This window comes from Stylophora pistillata, chromosome 12 (assembly GCF_964205215.1).
Source record: "Stylophora pistillata chromosome 12, jaStyPist1.2, whole genome shotgun sequence".
NCBI lineage: Eukaryota > Metazoa > Cnidaria > Anthozoa > Scleractinia > Pocilloporidae > Stylophora > Stylophora pistillata.
The window spans coordinates 26,504,507-26,517,964 of NC_142530.1; the positions used below are offsets into that span (position 1 = coordinate 26,504,507).

The 13,458-nt window shown below is 39.2% G+C and overlaps 1 protein-coding gene and 1 long non-coding RNA gene across 2 annotated transcripts in view; one reads left to right on the forward strand and one right to left on the reverse strand.

Moving 5' to 3' along the window:
• Window positions 1–999: 999 nt before the first annotated feature.
• LOC148719437 (uncharacterized) lies at window positions 1,000–3,888 on the reverse strand. Its single transcript, XR_015993842.1, has 2 exons — window positions 3,008–3,888; window positions 1,000–2,711 (listed from the first exon to the last, which is right to left on the reverse strand). It is a non-coding gene; the product is annotated as an uncharacterized LOC148719437 (long non-coding RNA).
• Window positions 3,889–10,636: 6,748 nt separating this feature from the next.
• LOC111341525 (uncharacterized) overlaps window positions 10,637–13,458 on the forward strand; it is a 48,096-nt gene continuing 45,274 nt past the window's right edge. Inside the window, exon 1 of the mRNA XM_088740629.1 lies at window positions 10,637–10,689. Coding sequence (XP_088596755.1) covers window positions 10,638–10,689 — 52 coding nt within the window. The 5' untranslated portion in view covers window position 10,637. The remainder of the gene's footprint in view (window positions 10,690–13,458) is intronic.

Sequence of the window (13,458 nt, forward strand, 5' to 3'; positions counted from 1 at the left end):
ATACGACTGAGTCCGCCGATACATGCGGGAGAGCAGCAGTGCAAGTGGTGAGAAGCCTCTGTGACCCCCCCCCCTTTGAAAAATCCTGGCTACGCCCCTGTATACGTGATTTTTCTGTTTCTCTGTGGTTTTAAACCGTTAAGCGAATGCGGTTTCCTATATATGGCAGCTCATGAATAGTTCGTTTTCCTTTATTTGACAGTTCATGAATAGTTCGCTTTAGGATTAGATTCTTTGGGTTTTGATTTCAATTGTGATCAGCGTCAGTATTGCTAACATTGAATTAAGCTTCATATTAAGGTCCGATTTGCAAAAGCGCTTCGTGTGTTGTCGGAGTTTAAGGTTCGCTATTTTAGAATAATAGCGAATGATTGTTTTTTCAGTTTTTCATAAAAAAAAAGGTACACTGGTCTCCTAACAAATTTCTTTAGTTTTATTCCATCATATTACAAAATTGGCCTTATCCGATCTTACTGACCGTATCTACCAAAATCAACAACACCTCTTCCGGCCTTCAACACGATCTTAATCTTATTCCTCCGCATATTATTGACAGAACATTCAAGCGGTATCTTTACGGATCCTCCTCTCAAAATAGCTGGAACATTGATGACAATAATGCACGTTACTTTAAACTCCCTTTTGTCGGCTATTATTCTAAAATAGCGAACCGTAAACTCAGACAACTCACTAAGCGCTTTTTCAAATCGGACCTTAATATCAAACTAGTTTTCCCTTCTTTTAAAATTAAAAACATGGTCACTGTTAAAGATCGTACTCCTGATGCTCTAAAATCCATGGTAGTTTACCAATTTTCTTGTGCGGGTTGTAATTCCCGTTATATTGGCGAAACTAGTCGCCACTTCTCCACTAGGATAAAGGAGCACACGGAAAGCGATAAAAACTCGCATATTTTTAAGCATTTCAACACATCTCCTTCTTGTAAGAACAAATACTCCCTTTCTTGCTTTAGTATTCTGGATTCTGCTAACAACTCAATTGATTTAAAACTCAAAGAAGCTTTTAATGTAAATAAGACCAAACCTGAACTTAACAAACAATTACAGCATTATAACACTTTTCTAGCGTTTTAGTTCACACCTTTGATGTTTGGTGTCACGTTATTAGTACCCGCTTTTGTATTACATCATACTGCAAATATCTTATTCATCTACTTATCTGTTATATAATTACCCACGTTCAGTTACTCATTGATTGAAGATGGCATAAGCATGCCGAGACATGTCTCTCAAAAACGTTGTCTATTTCTTACAATATTATGTAATTTCCTTGGCAGTAATGATCTCATGGTTGACAGTATCAAAGGGTTTGGAGAAATCTAGAAAGACCCCGCATGTTAAGAGATTGTTATCAATTGAGGTTTTAAGAGTGTCAGTTATTTCTAAAATAGCAACCTCAGTGGAATAGTCTTTTCTAAACCCAAACTAGTATTTGAACAAGATATTGTATTTGTCTAGAAATGGGATGAGTTCATCATTAACAATTTTTTCTAGGATTTTACTAAATAGTGCAAAGACTGCTATGGGTCTATAATTTGCTGGATCTGTTGCATTCCCAGATTTGAATATTGGAGTTACTCTTGAGACTTAAAGTACATTAGGAAAAATAGAAGTAATAATAAGTACATTGGCGAAAACGCTCGACATCGTTAAGTGTGGGCCTACCACGAACGGCCTGTGCGTTTGTATGTGAGAAGAGCATATAAGACAGGAATCTTTGCCGTGCGGTCTCCACAAACACAGCATTCTGTAAATTATGTTGTTTATGAAGAGCGTGTACATGATAACACAAGTTGTCGCGCACTCATCCCCAGTTTCCACGGTTTACGTTAAGGAACGTCTGAGACCATGACCCCCATTTCGGCGACCAAGAACGGCTTGCGTTTTAAGACCCGGACTTTCCTACGGAAGCCCCAGTAAGTACTTTCGGTCCTCTCTTTGATTTTCTTTGTCGAATTTCTGATTGGCAAAAATTCAGGCTGTGCGTTCAAAATGGCTGCTAGCTTATGATGCATAACTTGAATTACTCGATTAGGTTTGCGTTGTAAGCTGATGTTAAAACTTAATACTTAATTCAATAGATAAAGAATAAGGGGTACAAATATTTGTATTCATGGCAAAGTCAAAACTAAGGTCAATGGAAGGGAGCGTCGTTAGAAACGAATGAAATATGCGTGACTGAGGAAGTGAAGGGAGCCCGAAAAATTATGGATATGTAATCTTTAAGTGGCGGTAGAGTGAAACACCAAAGGGGGCATTCTTGTTCCCAGAACCACTCGTTATCACTCATCGTTACATGCAAAGACTGGCAACGAGAAAGAAACCGAGGCGGCAAGGTTAAACAGCCAAGTATCCTTCACTTTTGTTTATTTGGGAAATGTTCACCCCTTTCTAATAACCCTAAAGATACTGATGATCCTTCGAGGATGGTTCTTCCTCAGTTTTTACTGACTAGCTACGAAATGATTAAATAACTGAGGTTAGTTTTTGAAGGTTGTCCTACTGTGTTTGTAATGAACAGTTCGGATCCATTCTTGTGATGTATAGCTTGTTTAGTTAAAGCTTCTTTTGACCCGGTGAGAATGGATTCTTTTCATTGAGATGAATCGAGCTCAGGGTGTGGTGAACAACTCTGCGGTGAGCTTCATCGGCTCTTATCGCTAAGATTACATCGCGCATGACTGCATCTTCCTAGCAAAGAAATACAAGAGATGAAATTACAGCTGTGCAGTTAATAAACCAAAGTAAAGTTACTACCAACATAAAGCGAGATAAGATGAAGTTTGATACTAGATATTAATTCCATCTTTCCAAGAATGAAATATGAGAAATGAAATTACAGCTGTGTAGTTGAACCGAAGTAAAGTTACTACTGATAGGGTGATCACTGGATTTCATTTCATTTCATTGTTTTCTCTTCTTTACCTTTGAATCATTAGCACTAATATCAAAGTATTTTCCGCTCACTCCATAATCACGTGACCTACTTTAAGCTTCCAGTAGTTAATAGCCAGGCTCGGTGCGGGTCTTGTGCTCCAAACTGGAAGAGTTCCGTTATCAATACACTGCCGTCAAGAAAATGATTGTTGTTACTACTTGTTCAGAATAAACTGCTTCGATTTTCGATTTTCTTTTTACTTAAATGCTAAAACAATCATGATACCCAGCCCTCCTTCTAAGAAACTTAGCTCAATTTAAATTACATATTGAAAATTACATTTTGTTCCTTGCCAAAGCTTAGTTATCTCAACAAAAGAAGACAATTTTTGTTACAGCACAGAAGATTTCGTATGTGAAAGCAAATAAAATATCAAGTTCGTCAGCCAAAGGTTACTAAAAACCTCTATTATGCGGTTACCCAACGGATAATGGTGATCGCTAAATACAGGTTGACTGCTAACTATAGGTTCCACAGAGTAGAGGTCAAACACGATAAAAAACTGACACCATTTTTTAAATAAATAAATAAATATCTTTAGCAAGGGGGCAACCTCACCCTTTGGTGGTTTTCAGGCTGGTACTGAGTAGAAATTATAAATATACAGTAGCTTAAAATTTGTTAAAAGTTAAAAGAGTATACAATAACAGTGAAGTGATAGAGTTAACAAAATATTAAATAGATAAAAGTTTTTATTAAAAACTGGATCATTGGATAATGCAATTCAAGACTTTTTGTTGGCTTAGCTATCATGGTATATGAGCCAATATACCATAATCTACAAATATGGTAAGCGTACGCGTCGGGTTAAAATTAAAAGGGAGCTAAAAAATTTAAGATTTGGTAAGATTTGTCTAATATCTTGGGGACGTTTTTAATAAAACAATTACTCCACTCGCGCTTGTTGGATATGAGATGATTATGGCCAACGAGGCGCGTAGCGCCTCGATGGCTATCTATCATCTCATATCCAACGCTCGCTCGTGGAATAATTGTTAAATATAAACTTCTTAAATAAATTGAGTCTATTTGAGTTCCTTGTTGATAATGGAAGAGCACCTCATTTGTGTATCGCTTGAAAAGTTAGTCTTTGTTGCCCCTCACTTTGTGGCTAGTGTTATAAGGGCAGGTATTCCTTAAGAGCATTAAATTAAATTTCCAGTCATGCATTTAAATACAATATAGCCCATGCATGCATTTAAACACAAAAGAAAGATGGTGTTGCCGTCGCCTTTCTGATAAAGCTAGCCAATCGAGTTCTTTAATTGCCTCTGTTGCAGAGGAATGTTTCGCTTCTACAAGGATTGACTTAGCAGCTTTGTTTTTGCAATAACTGGACTTTAGCCATTTGCGTTTTGTTGTGTTCGTCTCCCCACACAATGTCACTATAATCCAAGAGAGGCAAGATCATTGATTTGAAGTAAAGTTCTCTGGTGTGTATTAGCAATAAATGTTTGATCCTGCTGAGAATGCCAAGTCGTTGATTTACTTTGGTTGAAATGTAATCAACATGATCACTCCAAGTTAGGGTTTCATTTATAATAACTCCTGAGTATTTTTCCTCACAGTACTAAGAAGACAGAGAATCTGCAATACATTGAGGACATTTTAATTCAACGTGCTAACATTGATTTCTGGAGATAAACATGGAATAAATATAACTTCAGAGATTATTTTCAGTTTTATTTGAGCCAGTTCCGCATTTAATACATGTAGAAGAAAACACAAGGGCAGTTAGGACTCAGTAAAGGGTGACCACGACTGCTTGATAAAGGTGAAAATTACAGACAAAAGAGGAAGAAATTTCGAGACTTCGTGACTACTAATTATTCTAAAACAAAGCATTAGTCCCAAAAGTAATCTACTATTTTCATTTTTTATTCCATTCATCAAGGAGCTGTATGCATAATGAAATACAGCCCGGGTTCTACTGAAATCTTGACAGTCTTGCCTGGCATTTCTTCACCAAAATGAGTTAGTAAATTACTTTGGTAAACGCGTGGACCACGTTGTACCACCTGGCTTTCCACAGCCAAGCATTTGCTGAGCACTGAAAATGAATGTGTAGGTCATATCTGTGAAACTACATGGGTTATCATACGAAACTACTTACTAATAAGATTCTTTAAAACTTACTAATAAGATTAAAACTTACTAATAAGATTCTTTAAAACCATTAAAACAAACATAATCTAAACGTGACTTCAAAGATGGGTGACTAGTCATTTTTGAGGAAATACTAGTCAACTTTGTGAAAACCATCAAATATTAACATGACCAAGTAATGTAACAACATTGGTATTCATACTGTTGTAAGTTGTGACGTATAAGCCTTTTGTAATTAAACGAACTCTGTTGTTGTTGAACAGCCATCTTGAGGTGCTTGAGTTACTTCTTGTTCTCCAGCTTAATCCGATATATACATATACATACGTCTATTTGATAAAGCAGGTTATGTTACATAATATGGCAGTCAAGGGCTGATGTGGACCTGCATCCAAAAATTATAAAAGTCCATATGTACATATATTATAACAATATTGGTAATAAAAGATAGTCAAGAGAGAAGAAAAATAAGTTAAGATTATATAAAATGTAGTGGATAAAATCAAGTTAAAAATATTCATAGTCCTTATGTTTGTTAACTAGCATGGGAGCTCTGAATGAGAAATTATTGATGTCCTTGGAAAATCTACGTAACATACCATATGTTGCTGCTGGTAGAAAAGATTTGAAATAAATTTCCTCTAATACTTTAGGGGGTAATTTCCGCATACGTTTTAAGGCACCAACTTTTTGTGAGAAGTGTTTCTTTATATGGCAAATGTGCTTTGACCAAGACAAACAGTTATCAATAATCAGTCCCAAACAAGTACTATGATCCACAACGTTGACACAATAATTGACACATGGTGGCAGCAGTAGCCATTAATCATGTCTATCGATACTGGTGGCACTTCTGGACTGCAAGCTTCGATGACCACAAGTTTCTCCTTTACAACCACTTGAGATCGAAGGCGATCGGGCCGACAACTGCAAAATCTGGAAACAACAATGGTAAAACTACCATATTATCATGGGCTTAAACAGCCAGCCAAAAGACTACAAGTGCAACATCCTTCTGCATAGCATAGGAATAGAGGCCATGTGAATTTACAATGTTTGAAATTCTTAGAAGGTAAGGACCGTAACAAGATGGCAGATATTCTAGCCAAATGCAATCAGTATTTTCTCGGTCAAACACAGGAATTCTCTGAACGTTTCCAGTTCAACCATCAAGATCAAGCTTCTGGTGAGACAATAGATAAATATCTTTCAGTTCTACGAAACATGGCTAAAACTTGTGGTTTCTGTGACTGCATGTGAGATTTGCTGATCATGAACCGCCTGCTCTTAGGCATCTTGGATGACAAAACATGCAAAGAGCTGCTCTCTACTCATGATCTTACTCTAAACACAGCACTTTAAATCTGTCGAGCATTGGAAGCTGCTTCTCTTCACATGAAGGCCCTGAGACATGAAGAAATGAACAAGATCAAGGATCTCTCGAGGAAGACAAAAAAACATGGCCTAGATAAACACCAACATAAAACCGAGAAACCTCCCCAAGGAGTTGATCAAAATTCTGTAAAGAAGAAATGTCTATTCTACCTTCAAATTCATTTGATGAAAAAGAAATGTGCCCTTCCTGTGGAAAACCTGTGCAGCCTGTGGAGAAAGAAATCACTTCAAGCCTCAATGAAGTGTAAATACCTGTGTCAACTCTCTGCCCGCAGTGCTGGGGAAATCAGCACTGTAACAGCTCATGAAGATCATGTCGTCAATTCAGTAAACCCTGGCAACCAACTTATTTTTTGCAAAGTGGAAATCAACAAAGGGTCTGTCAGAATCCAAATTGACAGCGGGACTACAGCTTGCATTCTTCCAAAGCACTACGTGGGGGATCGGCAAATTCGTCCTGAGAGGGTTCACCTTCAGATGCAGAATAAGACGTCTTTTCTTGCCCTTAGTAAATGTAAGGTCACAGTCAAGAACCCCGCCACTAAGAAGGAGTACAAAGTGGACTTTGTCATTGTTGACAACCGCCTCTAACCTCTCCTCTGCAGTGTTGCTGCACAGAAGATGGATCTCGTAAGTGTTCATTTTGACGAGTTTAAAGCGATTAACGCCATCACTCATGGTAGCCACCAATACTTCAAAAAGTTTTCTGACTTATTTTAAAAGTAGTGTCTCTTCAAGACAAAGTAGCAGTGGAAAGACTAAGAGAAACTATGAATTACCTGTCTAAATTTGTTCAAATCTGTCTGATGCGATGCGTCCAATCTATGACCAAGCCCACCCTACCTCTGAGTGGACGTGGGATGCTATACACAAGAGGGCTTTTGCGGAGATGAAGCACTTGATCCAAGCCTACTTTGATCCAAGCCACTTGATGAAGCCTACTTTGATCCAAGTAAAAGCCTAATGATCCAATGTGATGCTAATGGACAGGGGCTGGGAGCCAACCTCCTCCATGATAGCCAACCACTGGCATGTGCTAGCCGAGCTTTGAGTGAAACAGAAACCAGATATGCCACCATAGAGAAGGAGATGCTCTCGATTGTACTTTCATTTGGAAAATGGCACCAGTACCCGTTTGGTTGTCCTTTGACTGCGTACTCAGATCATAAACCACTTGCAAGCATCATAAAGAAGCCCCTATACAGAGCTCCTAAACGTTTACAAGAAATGTTAATGTGCGCCTTGGCTTATGATATCGAAGTGAGATACCTAAATGGTAAAGAGATGTATCTAGCCAACAAGCTCAGCAGAGCTCACTTGCCAAGAACCCCTGACTGAATAAGAAGAATTTGAGACCATAAATGCCCTTTCCTACCTGGTCATGCCTGAAGACGGATTCATGAGATCCGCCAATACACCAGTGAAGATACTTCTCCTCAACAGCTGAAATGTACAATAGAAGAGGGTTGGCCAGCAGACGAATCATCACTTCCAACCCTCGTTACCCCTTACTACAGTGTCAGGGATGAACTTGCAGTTACAGATGGCTTGATATTCCGTGGTGAGTCCCCTGTAATACCTAACGCAATGCAAGCAACAGTCAAGAAAGATATCCATAGCAGACACCAAGGTATCGAAGCCTGCCTGCGCCACACAATGGAACAGGCCAGGCATGAACAAGGATTTAAATACATGGATTCACACTGCGAGACATGCAAAGAGACTGAACTAACACCATGCAAAGAGACACTTATGTCTCATGAAATACCCGAGGGAGGGGGGAAGAAAATTGGAGCAGACCTCTTCACTCATCATGACAAAGAGTGCCTTGTCCGTCTGCTACAAGTCTAACTTCTGGGGGCTAGATCCACTCATCAACATCAAGTCATCAACTACGATAAGAAAGTTGAAGTAACACATGGCGCGGTACAGTATCCCCTAGCAACTGGTCACAGATACTGGTCCCCAGTTTACATCTAGCGAATTCAAGTCCTTCACAAAGAATTGGGGCAAGGCGAATGGTTAGGTTGAATCGGCTGTAAACACTGCCAAAAAGACGTTGCATAAGACATCAAAGTTAGGAGAAGACCATTAACTGGCTTTACTCAATATCTGGAATATGCACACCCAAGGTCTTGCCAGTAGCCCAGCACAGTGTCTCCAAGGAAGACGGACGACAAGCCTGCTATCATCCACCAAACCACCAACCTCTTTATATGAGATGGAACAGCTCCAGCTAAACCAAAAGAGGCAGCAATGTTATTACAACTGGTCAGCCTATGATCTTCCAGCCCTGAACCCTAGCGACACTCTCGGAATAAAGCCATTTGTGCTCGGTGAATATGATTGAGACAAGGGTACAGTGACAAAGCGATTAGATGAGAGGTCTTGCGAAATCCAGTCACGCAGGTCCACCTATAGACGCAATAGGCAGCACCTGGTCAAGAACCCTCCAGCATCAACACAGCTAGAAAAAGCCAACAAGACAATACCTGTACCAGACCCACTACCTGAACCTCAACAGGGACCAGAAACCGGATTGCTAATCACATAATCTTCGAACAGTCAGAAGGGCCACCTGAAAGTATAGCCTGCCAAGCAATCATCTCCTATGTGTACCCACTTGGGACATGTCATCAAAGAATCAGTTAGATTCCAAGACTATGTAAAGACATTATCATAATCATTTCCCTTTTTTTCCTTTTTCGTTATTTCGATTGCCAGGCACTGAGACTTCGACACTGTTGTTGAGAAAACAACACACCGCACATTCAGAATATTGTCGTTTAATGAGCTACGTGCTGCAGTATCATTTTTATTTTGGTAAAGAGTCATTCAGTTTTGTCATGTTGGTTGTCTTTCCCCTCCCAACCGAAAAAAAAAAGAGAGAGAGAGAGAAGGGGAGGATGTGACAATATTGGTAAATATTCAAAATGTTGTAACTTGTGAGTATTAGCCTCGTTCTTGACTTTGTAAGTTGTGACGTATTAGCCTCGTTTTGTTAAATTAAACAGACTCTGTTGTTGCTGAACCGCCATCTTGAGGTGCTCAGGTCATTTCTTGTTATTTAGCTTAATCAACCAGTAATAATTGACACAAGTAATTTCTCTGAAATAACAGTGACCATGTTTCAGTGTCTGAGAAACTAATGAAACCCCAATGAGCGACTGCAGGTTCCCTTGGTAATGTTCTTCGTCTTTTTAAGAGAAAAGAGTAATTAGTGTCAATTGAGATCACATCTGGTTTTTCTCAATGATAAAGTTTACATAATTTAGAGTTGATCTATTAAACAATAACTACTTCAACAATAACCTTTAATATGTACGAAAATAAAAGCATTTGGAATTGTCTGGAATCGTTTGCATTTTGTAGTTATGGTCAGGGTAACATCATTTTACGGCACACACTTATGCTTAAAATTCAATCTTGATTAAGTTTGGTATTCCCGTTAATGAACTTTAGACCCCAAAATCACTCACAGTACGCTTGGGCTGCCTGTGATGTAACCCAAAATCACTCACAGTACGCTTGGGCTGCCTGTGACGTAACCCTAACCCTGCAGGTCATCAGCCATCTGAAGCGTTGACGCACATGACCGCCTGCGAATGATTTCCAGCGGACTCGCGCACCAGACTTCATCCAAAAGGAGGGCCGGCCGTTCATTGTCTAAATAAAATCTTTTATACTGAAAAAGGTTTCGTGTTGACAGTTTTTTTATTGTCCTTTTAAAAAAAGTGGTTCGCGATTGCAAGCCAATGCGCTAGCATGCAGGAAAAGAACATCAGTCTCTTTTTTTCAAATACCACAGCTCGCAAAATACGTAAATATGTTAACGTTGCGCATGCACAGTGGCCGAAATCTAGGGATTAGCATGGGAATGATAGGTCGCGCTAAGGCCCAGGTCGCACAAGAGCTTTTTTTGTTTAAGCAAGAATCTATGTCAATACTCTGTGATTTTACTTGTGAGCAGATTGAAAGTTGATACATAGTTAATAATTGTAATTCACTCTGAGGGTTGTGGGTTAGAATGTTCTGATTGGCCATTTATTTTAAACAGGCAACCTTATTGGTTGAACTTCCCTTCATATAATAGATGTTTTTATTCAGCTGTCACTCTTATTTGTTGAGGGGGCTGGCTGTCAGAGCAGTTTGCAAAACTAGTGGAGGGAAAACACAGAATGAAGGGTCTTTTGCTGAGCATTTCCGTCTTTTGCGCAGTTCTTACAACTGGTGAGTTTCTTCTGAGCTGTTTCTGTGAATCTTACACATAACCAAGTCAGCATCACGGATCGCTCTTGTTGAATGGTCTAGAGCATAGCTCGCTTAGGTATCCCGTTAAAGAACATTTAAAGCTCTGAGGTCATTTCATCGAAGCTTCAGTACCTGCGAAACGTGTTCGTAGTCAATAACCAAACCATATTAGCAGAGAAAAGTGGGGACGAAGTTCGTATCGGTTCAAAAGGCACAAATGAGATTTATTAAGTTTCCTCTGGAATTTGGAGAAAACCTCAGACACTCATCTTTTGTGGGCATGCACATTCTAACCGTGGTTGTTTGCCTTTCATTCTTTCCTTTGTCTTTTGGTAAATAATGTGGAAATAATGTTCGATTGTTATTCAAGAAATGTAAACCATAATAGAAGCACTCACCCTTCCAAATAAGGTTCAGAAAATTCAGGACACTGCATATCACTCAAGGATAAGATAGTATCATAATCAAGATTGTTGCTTAAATTTAGTAGAGTTTTAAGTGCATATTTGTTGACTGACTCTAGTTTAGAGCTTAAAGTTTAATTGACTTCCAATAAGTAGTGGACTGCAATATTCCAAGTGAGGAAGCAGGTAGGCGTTGTAAAGAGATAGAGACATGCTGTGAGGCATCAGTCTTTTGAGTTGTCTTAGAGCACCAATCTTGGCATAGACTTTCTTAAGCACGTTGGATATGTGTTCACTGTTAGTCAGTTTGTTATCAATAGTCACCCCAAGAGTTTTAAGCGAGTTTGACAATTCCCCCTGAGAGTCACCGATGAAGAATTCAGAGACATAGGCGTGACTACCAAGTATCATACCTGGAGTTTTAATACTGTTAACAATGAGATAATTTTGAGAAAACCAGGTGACCAGGATGTCAAGGTCTAGGTTTAACGAGGTTTCCAGAGTGATGATGTCACGATTAGATGCATAAGTTGGAGTATCATCAGCATATAGACGCAGAGATGAGATTTGTCCGGCAAAGTTTAGGTCATTTACCAGAAAAATATTAAATAACAAGGGGCCAAGTAGACTACCTTGAGGTACGCCGCATTTGACTGGACGCCATTCAGAGAATATGCTGTGAAACTTGACCCTTTGTTGACGATCAGTCAAGTTTGATTGAAAGAAGGCAATAGCATCGCAATTAAGACCATAGGCCCGCAGTTTAGCCAGTAGTAGATTGTGGCAGATCGAATCAAATGCTTTAGAAAGGTCAATAGCAATAGTTCCAGTTATTTTCTTAGAGTCAAGAGCCAGTCTCCAATCGTCCACTATCTTAAGTAAAGCAGTGCAACAAGAATGGCCTCTCAAGAACCCGGACATATCCAGTGAGAACTTAGACTTGAAAGCATCATAAAGTTGGTCGTACATAACTTTTTCTAATAACTATGGGATGGTAGACAGTATGCTGATTGGTCTGTAGTTATTTCAGATGAGGTACCATCTTTTTTGAAGACAGGGATAATATGGCTTCGTTTCCAGTCTACTGGCCAAGAAGACTTCGTTATGTAGTAATTTATCACTTTAGATAGAGGCTCCTTAATTGTTGACGCAGATAACTTGAGGATATTTTGGCGGGATGTTATCAGGGTCACATGATTTATTAGTCTTGAGCTCTCTCAGTAATTTCCCTATGTATTTAACACTATCGGGCTGAAAGGAAAATCTTAAGTTAAAATTTTGCGAAAAGATAGATATTATACTTGGATGGTTGTCAAATTCTTCTAGTGAAAGATCCAAGGCATCCTGAGAAAGTGCGGGTGTAGCAAAATATTCATTAAACAGATTTGAAGGCTCATCAACAATTACTCCCTCACAATTGTACATGTCTCGTCAGAGTTATCTTGACCAGAGGACGGCATAAGGGTTTTAGCCGCTTCCAGAATCCACCAGGCGTTGTAGCATTAGGCGCAGAATCCATGCAAAAACGTTTTATTGATGTCCGCTTGAATTTAGTTACCAGGTTTCTTTGGACTCTATAATCACTCCATCGTTTCTGTTACGGCGATATAATTTATATAGTCGACGAATTTCTTTTTTAATTTGTACGTTGATCCAAGGAATGAAGCTGTTCAACCCTGACACGTTTTTTCAAAATAGGCGTGTGTTTAACAATAGTGTCTTAACAAATAAACCTGTTATTGTTGTTGTAGAGTTTAGACCAGTGATTCCAGATGTCGTCAAGGAATGTCAGACAAATCACGGCTAGAAAATCGTCGTCATTAAACCGTTACATACTTCGTGATTCAATAAATCTAGCTTAGGTCTCGGTAAGCTTTGTTTTCTTATAACACTAGGCGCATATCTGCGTGAACTCGGGCTTTCAATTTCGCACATCTGGAGTTATCTCTAGGGGACTGCCATATTGCCATCGTTACTGTCGTCACGCAATTTCATCATTGCCGGTCACGAATAAGTTTACTTGCGTTTATTTTTGTCTGCTGGAGTGTAATGAATGTTGTTATGGTGCTAGACAACAATCAAAATAATATATTACCATATACGAGTAAGTTCCTGTAGATGCCAAAGGTTGAAATTCAAGGACTTTTCAATGACTTTAAACCACATTGACACCTGAACCGCCCGTAACCGCCCGAACCTCGCGATTGCCTCGCGCGAGAACGCTTTCGCCCTACCTCCCCTACTAAGTAGAGTTTTCTCCCCAAACTTCCTCTATAGTTTGGAGATCAATAAGCCAATCAGAACCCGTCGTTTGCGCATATATTTTGTTGGCTTTAGGGGGTAC